Below are 14,615 nucleotides of genomic sequence, written 5' to 3' on the forward strand. Positions count from 1 at the left end.
GGTCCTGGAGCAGAAGTGTGTGGTTTGCCTGGGACTGAGGTGAGGAGAAGGGGGGGGGGGGGAGTAGCATCAAGAAAGCAGAGAACAGTGACTTGAAGTTTGCTCAGACGGCTAGCATCAGTGTGAATCTAGCAGAGCTGAAGCCTTTAAGAGGCTGTTTCCAGAAGTTTGGCTCAAGCAGTAGTTCTGGAGCTGTATAGGGAATTAAATGCTATTTTGTGCTGTTTCAGGTGACTCCTGCTGGTTATGTTGGGCTTGTGTGCTCCCTACCATCTGTTGCTCTGGCTATTGGTGGCAGTGGTTTGGAGACACCCCACTGCCCCCAATACATTCTACACACATGCTAGCCTAGCAGCAGTTGCTACCAGAAACTTTACATTTGTCACCTACTCCTGTGCAGGAGTTTCTGAAGAGAATCAGGAGTGAAGTGTTCTTTAGTCTCCAGATAATATCAGACTCTGCATGATGTACTGATAAAACCTAAGACGAGAGCCCTACTATTGCTAACTTCGAGCATTCAGAAGTCATGGTTAGCCCCCCCCCCCCCATGAGATTTTAATTGAATAAACTTGGGGGTTTTATTTGCCTTGTTTGAGCCTTTAAAGTTCATGATTTTGAGCTTCTTTGCAACCATGAGAGTTAGAAGCTTTTTAAAAAAAAACAAAAAATCCAAACCTCCCTGCATTTATCACCCAACTCCAGGAGCTGAGGCTTTGAGACACCAAATATACTTATGCTAAAAATCAAGAGCCGGCAAGCTTTGTCAGTTGATGGAAAAAGTTGGTGATTTAGAGTGACAAGATCCCCCATTTTAGTTCATAATTGACAAGCTCTTGGTCCAAATTACATTTTACAGTTCAAAAGCTATTCAAGTTGGCCAGTGCCAACAATGAATACTGTCAGTCCACAAGTACTAAGCCTCTCCTGTTCAACTCAGCCCCTCCAACCCAGGGTTTGCAGCTTTCCCTGCAAGTCATCAAGCCTGCTCTTTATGACTAAGAGTATCTGTGCTACAAGGGATAAGTTCAAGTTGAGGATCCGTCACTGAAAACCTGTCCCCCAAACTTTAGGCAAAGATTGGTGGCCTCAACTGCTATGGCACCTCAAAGCAAGGCATTTTCTAATATAAGCAGAAAACAAGTGTTATAAGGCCAATACCTTAAATTGTATTTTAAAATACATCAGAAGCCTTTGCAGCATCTGGGGCACAAGTGTCATATGCTCCTGCAAGTAGTACTGCCCAACTGATGCTTCCAAAGGCTCTTCAAGTGAAGACCTGGAGGGAGTGCACATGTGCTTCACAGTCAAGCTGGAAGGGCATAACGAGTGGGGTCCCCCAGGCATCAGTTCAGGGTCTGTTCAATATTCTCATCAGTGATTTAGATGATGGCACAAAGAGTACACTTATAAAGTTTGTGGACGATACGAAGCTGGGAGGGATTGCAATTGCTGTGGAGGATAGGATTAAAATTCAAAATGATCAGGACAAACTGGAGAAATCGCCTGAAGTAAATGCAATTAAATTCAGTAAGGACAAAGGCAAAGTACTCCACTTAGGAAGGAACAAACAGCTGCACACATCCAAAATGGGAAATGACTGCCGAGGAAGGAATACTGTGGAAAGGGATCTGGGGGTCATAGTGGATCAAAAGCTAATATGAGTCAACGATGTAACACTGTTGCGAAAAAGCAAACATCATTCTGGGATATATTAGCAGGAGTATTGTAAGCAAGACACGAAAAGTAATTCTTCTGCTCTACTCTGTGCTGATTAGGCCTCAACTGGAGTATTGGGTCCAGGTTACCACATTTCAGGAAAGATGTGGACAAATTGGAGAAAGTCCAGAGAAGAACAACATAAGTGGTTAAAGGTCTAGAAAACATGACCTATGAGGGAAGATAGAAAAAACTGAGTTTGTTTAGACTGGAGAAGAGAAGAATGAGGGGAGACCATTACATAAAAGGTTTTCCATTACATAAAATGAGTTTTCAGTTACAAAAAAGGTTATTACAAGGAGGAGGGAGAAAAGTTGTTCTCCTGAATCTATGAGGATAGGACAAGAAGCAATGGGCTTAAATTGTAGCAAGGACAGTTTAGATTGGATATCAGGAACAACTTCCCATGTCAGGGTGGTTAAGCACTGGAATAAATTGCATAAGGAGGTTGTGGAATCTCCGTCACTGGAGATTTTTAAGAGCCAGTTAGATAAACACCTGTCAAGGATGATCTAGAACTTAGTCCTGTCTTGAGTGCAGGGGACTGGTCTAGAAGACCTTTCGAGGTCCCTTCCAGTCCTACAATTCTGTGATTCTAAGTTGCATTACCCAGGTTTTTTGCAGCACTAAGGTTAGGAACTAATACCAGAAAATGCAAAAATCGAGGTCTCACAGCAACGTTGACTCATACAATGTATGTTTGTTATGTTTTATTGCTTGGAATTTATCTTCTAAACAGTGGGGGCAAGTTAAAGGTGATTTTCAAAGGGAAAGGAGGGAACTTGTCTGTAGACAAACTACAACCAAAAGTTCTCACTTAGGCTTACCAAAGTCCTAAAAAGAAAAGGAGTACTTGTGGCACCTTAGAGACTAACAAATTTATTTGAGCATAAGCTTTCATGAGCTGAGCTGTAGCTCACGAAAGCTTATGCTCAAATAAATTTGTTAGTCTCTAAGGTGCCACAAGTACTCCTTTTCTTTTTGCGAATACAGACTAACACGGCTGCTACTCTGAAACCAAGTTCTAAAGTGTCATCTCTTCAGAGTCAATGTAAACAAAAAGAAAAGGAGTACTTGTGGCACCTTAGAGACTAACAAATTTATTAGAGCATAAGCTTTCGTGAGCTACAGCTCACTTCATCGGATGCAACTCACGAAATGTAAATCGGATGTAAATGTAAATCGGATGTAGCTCACGAAAGCTTATGCTCTAATAAATTTGTTAGTCTCTAAGGTGCCACAAGTACTCCTTTTCTTTTTGCGAATACAGACTAACACGGCTGCTACTCTGAAACCTGTGATAATGTAAACAAAGGTCTTTAAATCCCCTTGCCTTTGGGGCAGGGTGGCTAAAATAGGATTTTTTTTAATTTAAATCAGATTTTTTTGATAACATGCTTTTTGAGGAAAAAAACCTATCTAAAGATAGTTTTAATTAAAATACATTATAGCTCAAAGATATCTCCAAATGGAATAGGGATTATAAATTCTAATTCTATAGTACGAGACAATATATTCATGTAATGTTTAAGAAAAGTTTTGTAAATGAGTTCCAATAGTTCATGGATTAGGGACTGAATCTTATGGGGTTCCAGGGGCTTCTGTATAGATTATTTAGGCTAATCTTTCTGCTTACCCAGTGGGACTCAGTGCTCAGTCTAGAAGATACCATCAGAGAGGCTTAGTTTTGCAGTTCTCAAACCATGGATTTGTGCTCCAGAGGTAACATGCTTGTTAACAGCAAAAATGCTTTTAAATAAATAATATATAGAGGTGAGAAATAGCTAAATAAAACAATTTAAATGTCTGTCTGGTGATAATCTCCTCCTAATACAGCATGGCAAGAAAATCCTCCAGATATTAACGATTAACCTGTTGAATTGGTGATAGTTCACCTCCCAATGACTTCATAAATATCTGCTTCAATTACCTTTGGTAAATGAAATAACCAAACAATCATTCATTTTCTGATATAGCTGTAAAACTAATCTGAAATTTTTTCAAAATAAATCACTTTAAAAATGTAGAGAGTGTACCTTCTAAAAATGAAATATACATCTGTTTCTGAGTTGTGAAGAATATGTATTAAGGTTATAACAACCAACAAGAATGCACTTTTATGTAGAAATCCATGATTAAATAGAGTCTTCCTGACTAGTGATTTAAATCATGATTTAAATCAAATCCACCATGCTTAAGGGAAAACAAATGTAGGTTCTGATTTTCCTCTGCCTTCAAAGTTAAGGCAAACAAACTCACAGATTGTTTTTAAGAGGCTCTACCAAAAACAGCTAACTTCCCTTTCCATGCATGTAGCATAGGACTGCCAATAGCCAACACCTAATTGTCTTCCTTCTCTTATATATCTCAGGCTGGTTTCCTGGGAGGCTAATAGGCTCCAGCTGCTTCTGAACCTTATCCATTAACCCTTGCCTCCCATCATAGTCCTGCCTTGAACCCTAGGGCTTCCAGACCCAGATGTGTAGTATACCCTGATGCAATGCCTTTCTGTGTTTATGATCAGAAAAAGACCTGAATGATTTAACAAGAGAAAAAATACCATTTATTTTTACATTAGAAATGTGCAGGTGGAGAACGTAGTAGGATTATGTGATTTCAGGCCTCTGATCCTGAAGACATTTAAGCATGTGCATAACTTGATGTCAATGTTACCACTCACATGAGTGAAATTATGCATGTGTTTAAATGTTTGCAGGATGAGGGCTATAGATATTAGACAAGTGACACCAGATTAATTAAGAGGGGAAGTGAAACTTTTTTTTGTTACCACCAATTTACTTAAACACCCTATAAACAGGTTTGTTAAAGATTCAGCATTGTTGTCCCTTCAGTTAAGGAGTGAGAGAGCTCATAATGCACATCTGATGCCTCTGAGACCTCCAACAAACCAGGGAAGACAAGACTTGAGATTCCAGATACTGCTAAGGAATACAAAAAAATAGAATAAAATGCTTCTTTTAAAAAAAAACCAACAAAAAAGCAAACCATCTTTTGGCTTTCCTACTACATCAGAAAAAACAAAAGGATACCCATCCAATTTACTTTCCTTTGTACATCACTGTTAAGAGTACAATCAAGACCCTGGCTTTTATATTTCCTCATGTTTAAAATTCTAACCTTAGTATTGCATGAACTTAGACCTTTGCACTCCATTTTCTTGTTTGTTTTTTAAAAGACAGGAAAAAAAGGAAGAACCTTTAGAAATGGCACTATGAAGTTGCACAATTGTTTTGTGCAACTTATGGGTTTTAATCTTAACCACCCTGTAGGTACACAAAATTTCTACCTGCGGCATTGTACAGTTTTGCAATGTTTTGCACATCTCTGTGGTATGACAGACAGTTATGTAGCTTCAAGCTTAGTATCGTATTTTGCTGTGCATGGACAAACTCCCCGCAGAGTGCCATTTAAGCCTTAGTCCATGATCCTGGAAAGACACACATGCTTAACTTTATGCATATGACTAGTCCCATTGACTTTGTGATTTCTCAGAGTAGATACAATCTAAAGGCAGGATATACCTGAATTCCCCAAAATTGTTTTGATGCCTGGTGCAGTCTGCCTAATCAGCATTTCAAATGCCATCCAAGTTGGAACCTGTTTGACATGAGTGTTTTTTACTGAGTGCTATTTACTTGGTCTGCATCTATAGTTTTAGTTTTGTATCATTCTTATTTGTAATTACATCTACATTTGGCTCATTTGGAATTTTTACCATATATGGTCAAGGCTCATTTTCAGACTTTGCCAACAAGATACACAAGGATCATAGAAAAATGAAGGAAGGAAAACTAATTAACTTGTTGTCATTGACCATCATCATTCACAATTAATATTTTGCTGTATTCATCTCTTTGCCCAAAGAAACAAAAATGTTGGCTACTGTATTTTTCATTTTCACAGCGGGAGCTTGGCCAGTTTATAGAGCACAGGACTTGCAGTTGAGAACTGGATTCTCTTCTAGCCTCTGTCATTGAGTTACTGTGTGATTGTGGGTTTGTTTTTTTTTTTGGCAAGTTTCAGAAGTGTCTACTAATATTGAGAGTCTCCATTTTGAGTGCCATGCCTGAAACACCTAGGGCACCTAAGTTATATGGGTTGAGCCCTCTGAAAAACTCTTGGAAGTTTGGCAACCAAAGTTAGTGGACATATTGAAATTTAGGCCTCAACTTTCCAACTTTGTTTCCCCTTCAATAAAACATGGTTATAATGATACTTGCTCTTCTTTGTAAAGTCCTTTGATATCTATAGATTAAAATGATGTATGAGTGCTAAGTATTATTATCATCCATTAGGCAATCAATTACATATGTTAGTGTCTCAACCATTTTTAATGTTTTCCATGCTAGGGAAAATCAATTTTACTGAGCTCTTTTTGGAGGCCCACAGAGTGAAATTTTGAGAGTTAAGCAGCAGGAGTTGTGGAGGTGGGTCCATTAGAAGATTAATTATCTTATAAAGTGATCCACAGAATGCATAAGCTGAGACCCCGTGCAAGCATTAGTAAATCAAGCTTCACAATACCTCTATGAAAATCAAAGTACTTCAAGATTCATTGATTACAAGACCAGAAGGGACTGTTGTGATCATCTAGTCCAGGGATTTTTTAACTTGATTGTACCACGACCCCCTTCTGACAACAAAAATTATTACATGACCCCAGGAGGGGGGCTGAAGCCTGACCTGCCCTAGCCCTGCCGTTTTGGAGAGGGAGCCAAAGCCCAAGGGCGTCAGCCCCAGACAGGGAGCCAGTAACCTGAGCCCCGCCACCCAGAGCTGAAGCTCTCAGGCTTCAGCTTTGGCCCTGGGTGGGAGGTTCGGCTCCAGGCCCCAGCAAGTCTAATGCCAGCCCTGGAGACCCCATTAAAAAGGGATCCCAACCCACTTTGGGGTCTACAGTTTCAGAACCGTTGATTATCTAGTCTGACCTCCTGCATAACCCCAGCCAGAAAATTTTACCCAATATAATTCCTAGAGCAGAGCTTTTACAAAAGCATCCAATCTTGGTTTAAAAATTGGCAGTAATGGAGAATCCACCATGGCCCTTGGTAAATGGTTAATTACCCTCACCGTTAAAAATGTACACCTGGCTTTCAGTCTGAATTTGTCTGTCTTCAACTTCCAGCCGATGGATAATGTTGTATGTTTCTTTAGTAGGTTGAAGAGCTTATTATTAAATATTTGTTCCCCACGTAGGTATTTATACATTATAATCAAGTCACTCCCAAGATCCATGGGTGAAGAGTGCTCCAAGTACAAATTATCACTAGTCCTATTAATTCTGTTTTTCTTTCCAGCTGGGTTGTACACCTACAACTGGGGCAGCCATGGAGAAAAGTGGAAACATTCAGCTGGAGATCCCTGACTTCAGCAACTCTGTCCTGAGCCACCTCAACCAGCTGCGCATGCAGGGCCGCCTGTGTGACATAGTGGTCAATGTGCAAGGACAGGCTTTCCGTGCTCACAAAGTGGTGCTGGCTGCTAGCTCGCCCTACTTCCGTGACCATATGTCATTGAACGAGATGAGCACGGTCTCCATTTCAGTCATCAAGAACCCTACTGTTTTTGAGCAGCTCCTTTCCTTTTGTTATACTGGGCGGATATGCCTGCAGTTGGCTGACATCATCAGTTACCTAACGGCAGCCAGCTTCCTGCAGATGCAGCACATTATAGACAAATGCACGCAGATCCTTGAGGGAATTCACTTCAAAATTAACGTGGCAGAGGTTGAAGCTGAACCGAGCCAGACTAGGACAAAGCATCAGGAGAGACCCCCAGAGTCTCACCGGGTTACCCCAAATCTAAACCACTCTCTCAGCCCACGTCATAACACTCCAAAAGGGAGTCGTCTAGGCCAGGTCAGCACTGTGCTGGACATTCGGGAGCTGAGCCCCCCTGAGGAATCCACCAGCCCTCAGATAATTGAGCAGAGTTCAGACGTGGAGAGCAGGGAGCCCATACTGCGGATTAACAGAGCAGGACAGTGGTATGTTGAGACAGGAGTGGCAGACCGTGGGGGACGGAACGACGATGATGTTAGGGTGCTTGGAGGAGTGCGCATTAAAACAGAGAACCTGGAGGAGTGGCTGGGAACGGAGAATCAGCCATCGGGAGAAGATGGGAGCAGCGCTGAGGAGGTCACGACCATGGTAATTGACACAACAGGCCACGGATCGATGGGCCAGGAGACTTACACATTAGGGTCATCAGGAGCCAAAGTGGTTAGGCCAACCAGCAGTGAGATTGACAGGTGAGGTTCCTTTAACCCGTTATACTGAGTGTGGTTGGAAGAGCATACTCCACAATATTTGTATCTGGCTTGACCATGTGTCTTCCCTGATCATTTATCGCTGTTTATTTCACACACTATTCTTAGGCTTATGTGCTGAGAGATTTTCTTTAAAAGTATATCTGTTACTAGTCCTCAGGTATTTGCTGTGTGGTGAATAAGAACAGCATCTCCAGTTACAGGCTAGATAGGGTAAAATCATAAGGGTATCAACCATCCTCTTTCAGAAACAAGCTGGTCACCAGCAGTAAGTCAGGAGGATTACCACTGCCTCCCCATGGTACAGGATTGCAGAATTCAGTGTGTTGTGGAGGGTGTTAAATATTCCTCTGAAGCAGCCATAATTTGGCCACTTTGAGAAAGAGAACATGGGATTGGATGAACCACTGTTCTTTCCTGATGTGACTGTTTCTCTGGTAAGAGCAGAAAGCCTTCATTTATAGGAAGTGATTATATTTGTGTTGTCAACTCCCTATCCCACTGCCTCATTTGTTCTGATTAAAGCGAAAGGTCCCAGCTGTATTTGTGGTGCTTTTCCTCACCCTTCCTTTTCTTCTCTCCCATCCCAAACCCTCCAGTCCTCTGGGAGAGCAGCTTTCTGGAAATGGTGGATACCACATCATTTAAAACTATAAAAGCTCTGTAAACTATACTGGAGGTAATGATCCTGGGCTGGCCTTCAGGGGAACAAACTAGCTCTGGACAGGTCTCATTTCTAATTTCTGTGATTCTGTTCATTCCTCTCCTTAGATCAGCTGGCCTTAGACACTTGGGTATCCATCGTTTTTCACCACACACAACTTCCACCACTCCTTCCCTGAAGCCATCTGCATCATCCGTGGGACATCCCTCATCTGTACTTGCCCAGGGAGTTGGAAGACTGGAGGTGCCTTTTGAGCAGAGATTTCTTCTCTTGCAGTGCTGCTTGAGTCAGTGGGCTATCCCATTTCCCTTTTTATTTTAGTAGCAACCAAAAATCTGCCTATTCCTGAATCAAGCTGGTTGACCCAGTTTTATATTTCAGATATAACACTGGAAGAACAGACCAGTCTGTCCTGGTGTTTTTTACATTTGCACTGCTCCATATTTTGTCTCCTGATGGGGAAGAAGAGATTCTCTGCAGGTGCTCCCCTTGCCCCCCAGTACATGTACTGACCATACTGCACCGATAGCCATTAAAAACTCTATTTACACTCTTCCCCCCACAGATTTAGTCCTTCTGGCAGCATGGTTACTGTAACTGAGCGTTACAGATCGAAAAGTGAGTCTCCCGGGCGGATGGATGAGCCTAAGCAGCCCAATTCCCAGGTACACAACCTAGCTCAGGGGTTTGGATAACCAGTGAATGATAGTGTTGGAAAGTTACAGTTACTGTATTGTGACCACATATGCATGTTATACTTGATAGAAATGCTGTACGTGTCTGTGGCAATGTAAGACTTAGGATGACATTTGCTATTTATTCCCTTGCTTTTTAAGTGCTTGGGTTTTATAAATGACATAAGAGGTAACTCACACTTTGATTAAAAGAACAAGAAGACCACCAAACCATGTTTACACAAACTCCTGCTGATGCTGCCATGGGTGCAGCTTTGTTGATAGTAGTTCTGGAGGGATTTTTCCCCCATAAAATTGCCCTCAGATAGCTAGAGTCATAGAAGATAAAAGCTGTCTATTGGCTTCCAGCTAACTTGAATAGTTCAGGTGTTAGGAGCTTGTGCTGATGGTTCTGAGGTCCGTCTTCACTGATGTCCTTGATGGGGTGATAAAAGTGCACCTACGGTCATTTAAAAACATGTCTTTGAGGGATAGAGGAATACAAGAAAAAGACATTTTGTAAAGATGTCAAAAAGCAGACCTATTAAAGGCTTTTACTCTCTGAATATGCGTACTCAGTGTAGTAAATGTTTAGCACACACTTTGTCAGTCACTGTCATAAACCCGGAAAGCATGAGGATTTTGTTGTTATAATGGAGAACTAAAATCAACCTTAACAATGGGAGGCTACCACCTCTCCAGATTAAACCATGCACAGCTACAGAGCCAGGACTACAGCTTTAAAAATTTTTGCATCTACTGCTTGATCCAAAGGAAGAGCTCTGTAAGAATCATCTGTAGAAGGACTCTTGTGTTCTTACTAAGCTGTAGTTGGCCAATAGAGTTGGCCACCACTTCTCTCTTTCTCTCTCTCAGGCATAGGACCCAGGACTCCAGCTGAAGTCCAGCTATGGGCACTCCGCATCTCTGAAATCCAGGCCCAAAGTGACTGCTCCTGATCCCATTGAGGTCAATGATAGAAAATACCCTTTGACATTAATGGTGCTGGATTGGGTCCATAACCGACAATGGAAGCAGGATTGGGCCCCAGACTGTCCATTGTTAATAGCTTTATGACAGACCGTTTTTTTTCACATAGAGCAGGTGCCTGAGTTTTCAAGGAGACTTAACTTTATGGGAAGTTTGAAGGTTAGTAACAGGTTGTTGTGAGCTGGAGGGGAGACCAAGGAAAATTGGACAAAAGTCAGAAATTCAAATTGGTAGGTGTCATAACCATACAGCTAAGGGTAACCTAGAATTCCTCCTTACCTGTAAGGGGTTAAGAAGCTCAAATAACCTGATTGGCACCTGACCAAAAGGACCAATGGGGAAAGAAGATACTTTCAAATCTTGGGGCAGGGGAAGGCTTTGTTTTGTGTGTTTTCCACAATGTGGTGGTAGGTGTGTCGAGAAAATGCCACGTCCAGTTTCCATTTTAGGGCTCTGAACTGCCAACGGGAATGATCAGGTATTAGCCCCATTCTGATTCTGGCCTGTTTTTTAAAAAGTTCATAACTGTTCATGTGTTCCTTAGGTATTTCAGCCGCCACCTCTGCTAAGGGTCCACTGAGCTGCGGCCTCAGGTCTACCATGTATTGGTCTGTAGAGATGCTGTACCCAAGGCAGGTCCTTTCGAAATTTTCTAAGGCGGCGTCGGTATCATCGCCTGTCTTGTAGATGGGGAACTTTCTGGGATGGGAAGCGGTACCTGGAGAAGGATTGCTAGGGTTGTCTGGTATATTCTGCTTAGCCCTTGCCATCTCTAACTCCAGTTCATGCTTCCTCTCTCTTTCCCTCTCCTCCTGAGCATGCTTCCGGGCCTCCCACTGGGCCTCCATAGCTCTCTCATGGGCAGCTTTTTCTGCCTCCATCAGTCTATCATGTTCTTTTGGTCTCTCATAAGCTTTGAATCTCGCTAATTCTAATTTCTTTTTGATATCAGTGTCAGTAATCCCAGCCTTTCTGTGTTCATCTAGCCCAGAGGTCTCAAACTCAAATGACCACGAGGGCCACATGAGGACTAGTACGTTGGCCCGAGGGCCGCATCACTGACACCTCCCACCGCCCCCCGCCGCCCTGCACCCACTCCACCCCTTTCATGAGGCCTCACCCCTGCCCCGCCTCTTCCCACCCCTCCCCTACCCCCATTCCAACCTCTTCCCTGAAATCCCCACCCCAACTCCACCCCCTCCTCCACCACCTGCAGGAGGGGTGTGGGGTGTGGCGAGAACTCAGGGCAGGGAGTTGGGGTGTGGGGTGCAGGAGGGGTGAGGGGTGCAGCAGTAGGTCAGGGTGTGGCAGGGGGCTCAGGGCAGGGGGCTCAGGGTGCAGGAGTTGTGCAGGGTGCAGGAGGGGGCGCAGGGCAGGGGGTCGGGGTCTGGCAGGGGTTTGGCTGCAGGAAGGGTTCGGGGGCCAGGCTCTGGCCCTGGTGTGCACCGGGGGCAGGGCAGGGGGCTCCCGCACTGCTCCGGGAAGCGGCCAGGACCTGGGGGAGGGGCACAGGGGTCTGTGTGTTGCTGTTGCTGGGAGGGCCAATGGGAACTGCTGGGGAAGGTGCCTGGAAGCAACAGCAACACACAGACCCCTGTGCCCCATCTCCCCCTAGGACCCGGCCACTTCCCAGAGTGGCGCAGGGGCAGGACAGGCAGGCAGGGAGCCTGCCCTGTCCCCGGTGCACGCTGGGCCGAAGCCACTCTCGGTAAAACTGTGGGAGTGGGGGACCGTGGGGAGCTGGCGGGTTGCAGGAAATAGCCCTGCGGGCCGCGTGTTTGAGACCTCTGATCTAGCCTAACCCGAGAGTTAGAAAGAAAACAAAACAACACACTTGTGAATTCCCCTGCAGGAGGTTAACTACCCTGCCCTCAGACAGAGAACAAAACCTCCAGGTGCTCCCAGCTTTAAAAAAATAAAATAAAATAAAATCCTTAAAAAAAACCTTCCTGCTTTCTAAGCAGCCAAAGGAGGGGGAAAAAAATTGTCCTTTTAAAATCCTACCTTGCTTTTGGTTCAAAATGATCCCACCTTGCTGTCACCATGTCAGGGTTCCTTCCCCACTCTGAACTCTAGGGTACAGATGTGGGGACCCATATGAAAGACTCCCTAAGCTTATTTCTACCAGCTTCAGTTAAAATTTCCCCAAAGCACAAATTCTTTGCCCTTGGACGGTACGCTGCCATCATCAAGTGATTGAACAAAGAATCAGGGAAAGGACCACTTGGAGTTCCTATTCCCCCAAAATATCCCCCCCAAACCCTTACACCCCCTTTCTTGGGGAGGCTTGAGAATAATATCCTAACCAATTGGTTACAAAGTGATCACAGACCCAAACCCCTGGGTCTTAGGACAATAGAGAAATCAGTCAGGTTCTTAAAAGAAAGATTTTATTAAAAAAAAAAAAGGGGGGAGGGGGTAAAAATCACCTCTGTAAAATCAGGATGGAAAATAACTTTACAGGGTAACAAAAGATTCAAAAACACAGCAGAACTTCCTTTAGGCTTAGTTTCAAAATTATAAAAAACAGGAATAAACCTCCCTCCAGCAGAGGAAAAATTCACAAGCAGAACAAAAGATAATCTAACATGCCTTGCCTGGCTTTTACTTACAATTTTTGTAATATGAGACACGTTTAGGATGGTTTATAGGAGAAGTTGTTTTCTGACCTGATGCTTCTCTGCTTCTCACGAGAACACACAAAACAAAGCCTCCCTCACCCCGCAAGATTTGAAAGTATCTTCTTTCCCCATTGGTCCTTTTGGTCAGGTGCCAACCAGGTTATTTGAGCTTCTTAACCCTTTAGAGGTAAGGAGGAATTCTAGGCTACCCTTAGCTGTATGGTTATGACAGTAGGTTTGTAATGTGCCATAAGATACAAATACCTTGGATTTTCATCATACTTTGCAAAAACATCCTACTGTGCCTTCAGAAGAAATTCAGAAATGTTCAGATCAAGCTAAACATATAGGGCAGGTCAGGACAGTAGTTGCTACTGTAAGTATGAAAAGGCTACTGCTTCTCCATACAGAAATGGCCTTAAACTCCAGTTGAAAAGGCTGGTTGGAATTGTGCACTTCTAGCCACACCAATGGTCAAGTGTTACATCACCCTGCTCCCCTTGGCTTTGTATGGCGGGTGTCAATAGAGTACCTATGGGCAGCACTTTCATATAATGTGCTGTGGTTTTGTTCCTTTCATTTCATCCAAGTAGTTTTCTATTCTAAGCATGATCGAATGGTGAGGCACCTGGCACTGGAATGCTCCTGCCGCCACCTGCTCCATGTTTCCCTGCTGAAGGGACAGCCCTTCCAGGGTTACATGGGCTACCTGTCTGGGGATTTTGCATTTTATGAAACTGGCGTAACACTTCAAATGCAAGTGCTGTGTCCTCCCAACCTGCAGGCAAGAGTGCAGGTATCCAGGGGACCATGTATTTCCATCAGTTCAGTATGAGTGTGGTAGCTGGCCAGGAATAGCAATGTGAATGGTTGTCCTAGCTTCCAAGTTGGGGTTAAAGAGCCACCCTTGGCTACCCTTCTTTCTAGCTTAATAAGATAATAGACTCATAGATACTAAGGTCAGAAGGGACCATTATGATCATCTAATCCGACCTCCTGCACAACGCAGGCCACAGAATCTCACCCACCCACTCCTGCGAAAAACCTCTCACCTATGTCTGAGCTATTAAAGTCCTTAAATCGTGGTTTAAAGACTTCAAGGAGCAGAGAATCCTCCATCAAGTGACCCGTGTCCCATGCTACAGAGGAAGGCGAAAAACCTCCAGGGCCTCTTCCAATCTGCCCTGGAGGAAAATTCCTTCCCGACCCCAAATATGGCAGTCAGCTAAACCCTGAGCATATGGGCAAGATTCACCAACCAGATACTATAGAAAATTAGGACATCCACATGCTGTTCCTTGCTTTGTGACCTTGAGCGAGTCATTTAAACCCTCTGCCTGAAGTTACCCCACTTTACAGAAGAGAATACTGACTTCACGTCCCATTGGTGAGATATAATTCATTGCCTGTGAAGTACCTAGAGCTCTTCAGATGTAATTTTCATACTTATTTTGCCTTCATCATACTAAATCTCTGTCCATTTACTTTTCTTTTTACGAGTAATATCAAAAAAGGAACCACCAATATTTTAATAAAAGGGCACTGGTTTGGGTAGTGAACACAGCATTGGTAGGTTTGATCCAAAACTCGATTCAGCTAAGTGCCGTACTGATGATGGCCATATTTATCTTCCCAGATCCCAGGGAACAAGTTAGGTAATC

The 14,615-nt window shown here is 43.5% G+C and overlaps 1 protein-coding gene across 3 annotated transcripts in view; it reads left to right on the forward strand.

The window, feature by feature from the left end:
* ZBTB37 (zinc finger and BTB domain containing 37) overlaps positions 1–14,615 on the forward strand; it is a 62,574-nt gene that overhangs the window by 1,860 nt on the left and 46,099 nt on the right. For 2 of the 3 annotated variants that reach the window (XM_038414848.2, XM_043491104.1), the window contains exons 2-3: positions 7,035–7,987; positions 9,235–9,334. In XM_038414848.2, the coding sequence (XP_038270776.2) occupies positions 7,035–7,987; positions 9,235–9,334 (1,053 nt within the window). Of the gene's footprint in view, positions 1–7,034; positions 7,988–9,234; positions 9,335–10,185; positions 10,313–14,615 lie in introns of all 3 variants that reach the window. The other variant, XM_038414849.2, reaches the window with a different exon arrangement.

This window comes from Dermochelys coriacea, chromosome 8 (genome assembly GCF_009764565.3).
Source record: "Dermochelys coriacea isolate rDerCor1 chromosome 8, rDerCor1.pri.v4, whole genome shotgun sequence".
In the NCBI taxonomy this organism is placed as follows: domain Eukaryota; kingdom Metazoa; phylum Chordata; order Testudines; family Dermochelyidae; genus Dermochelys; species Dermochelys coriacea.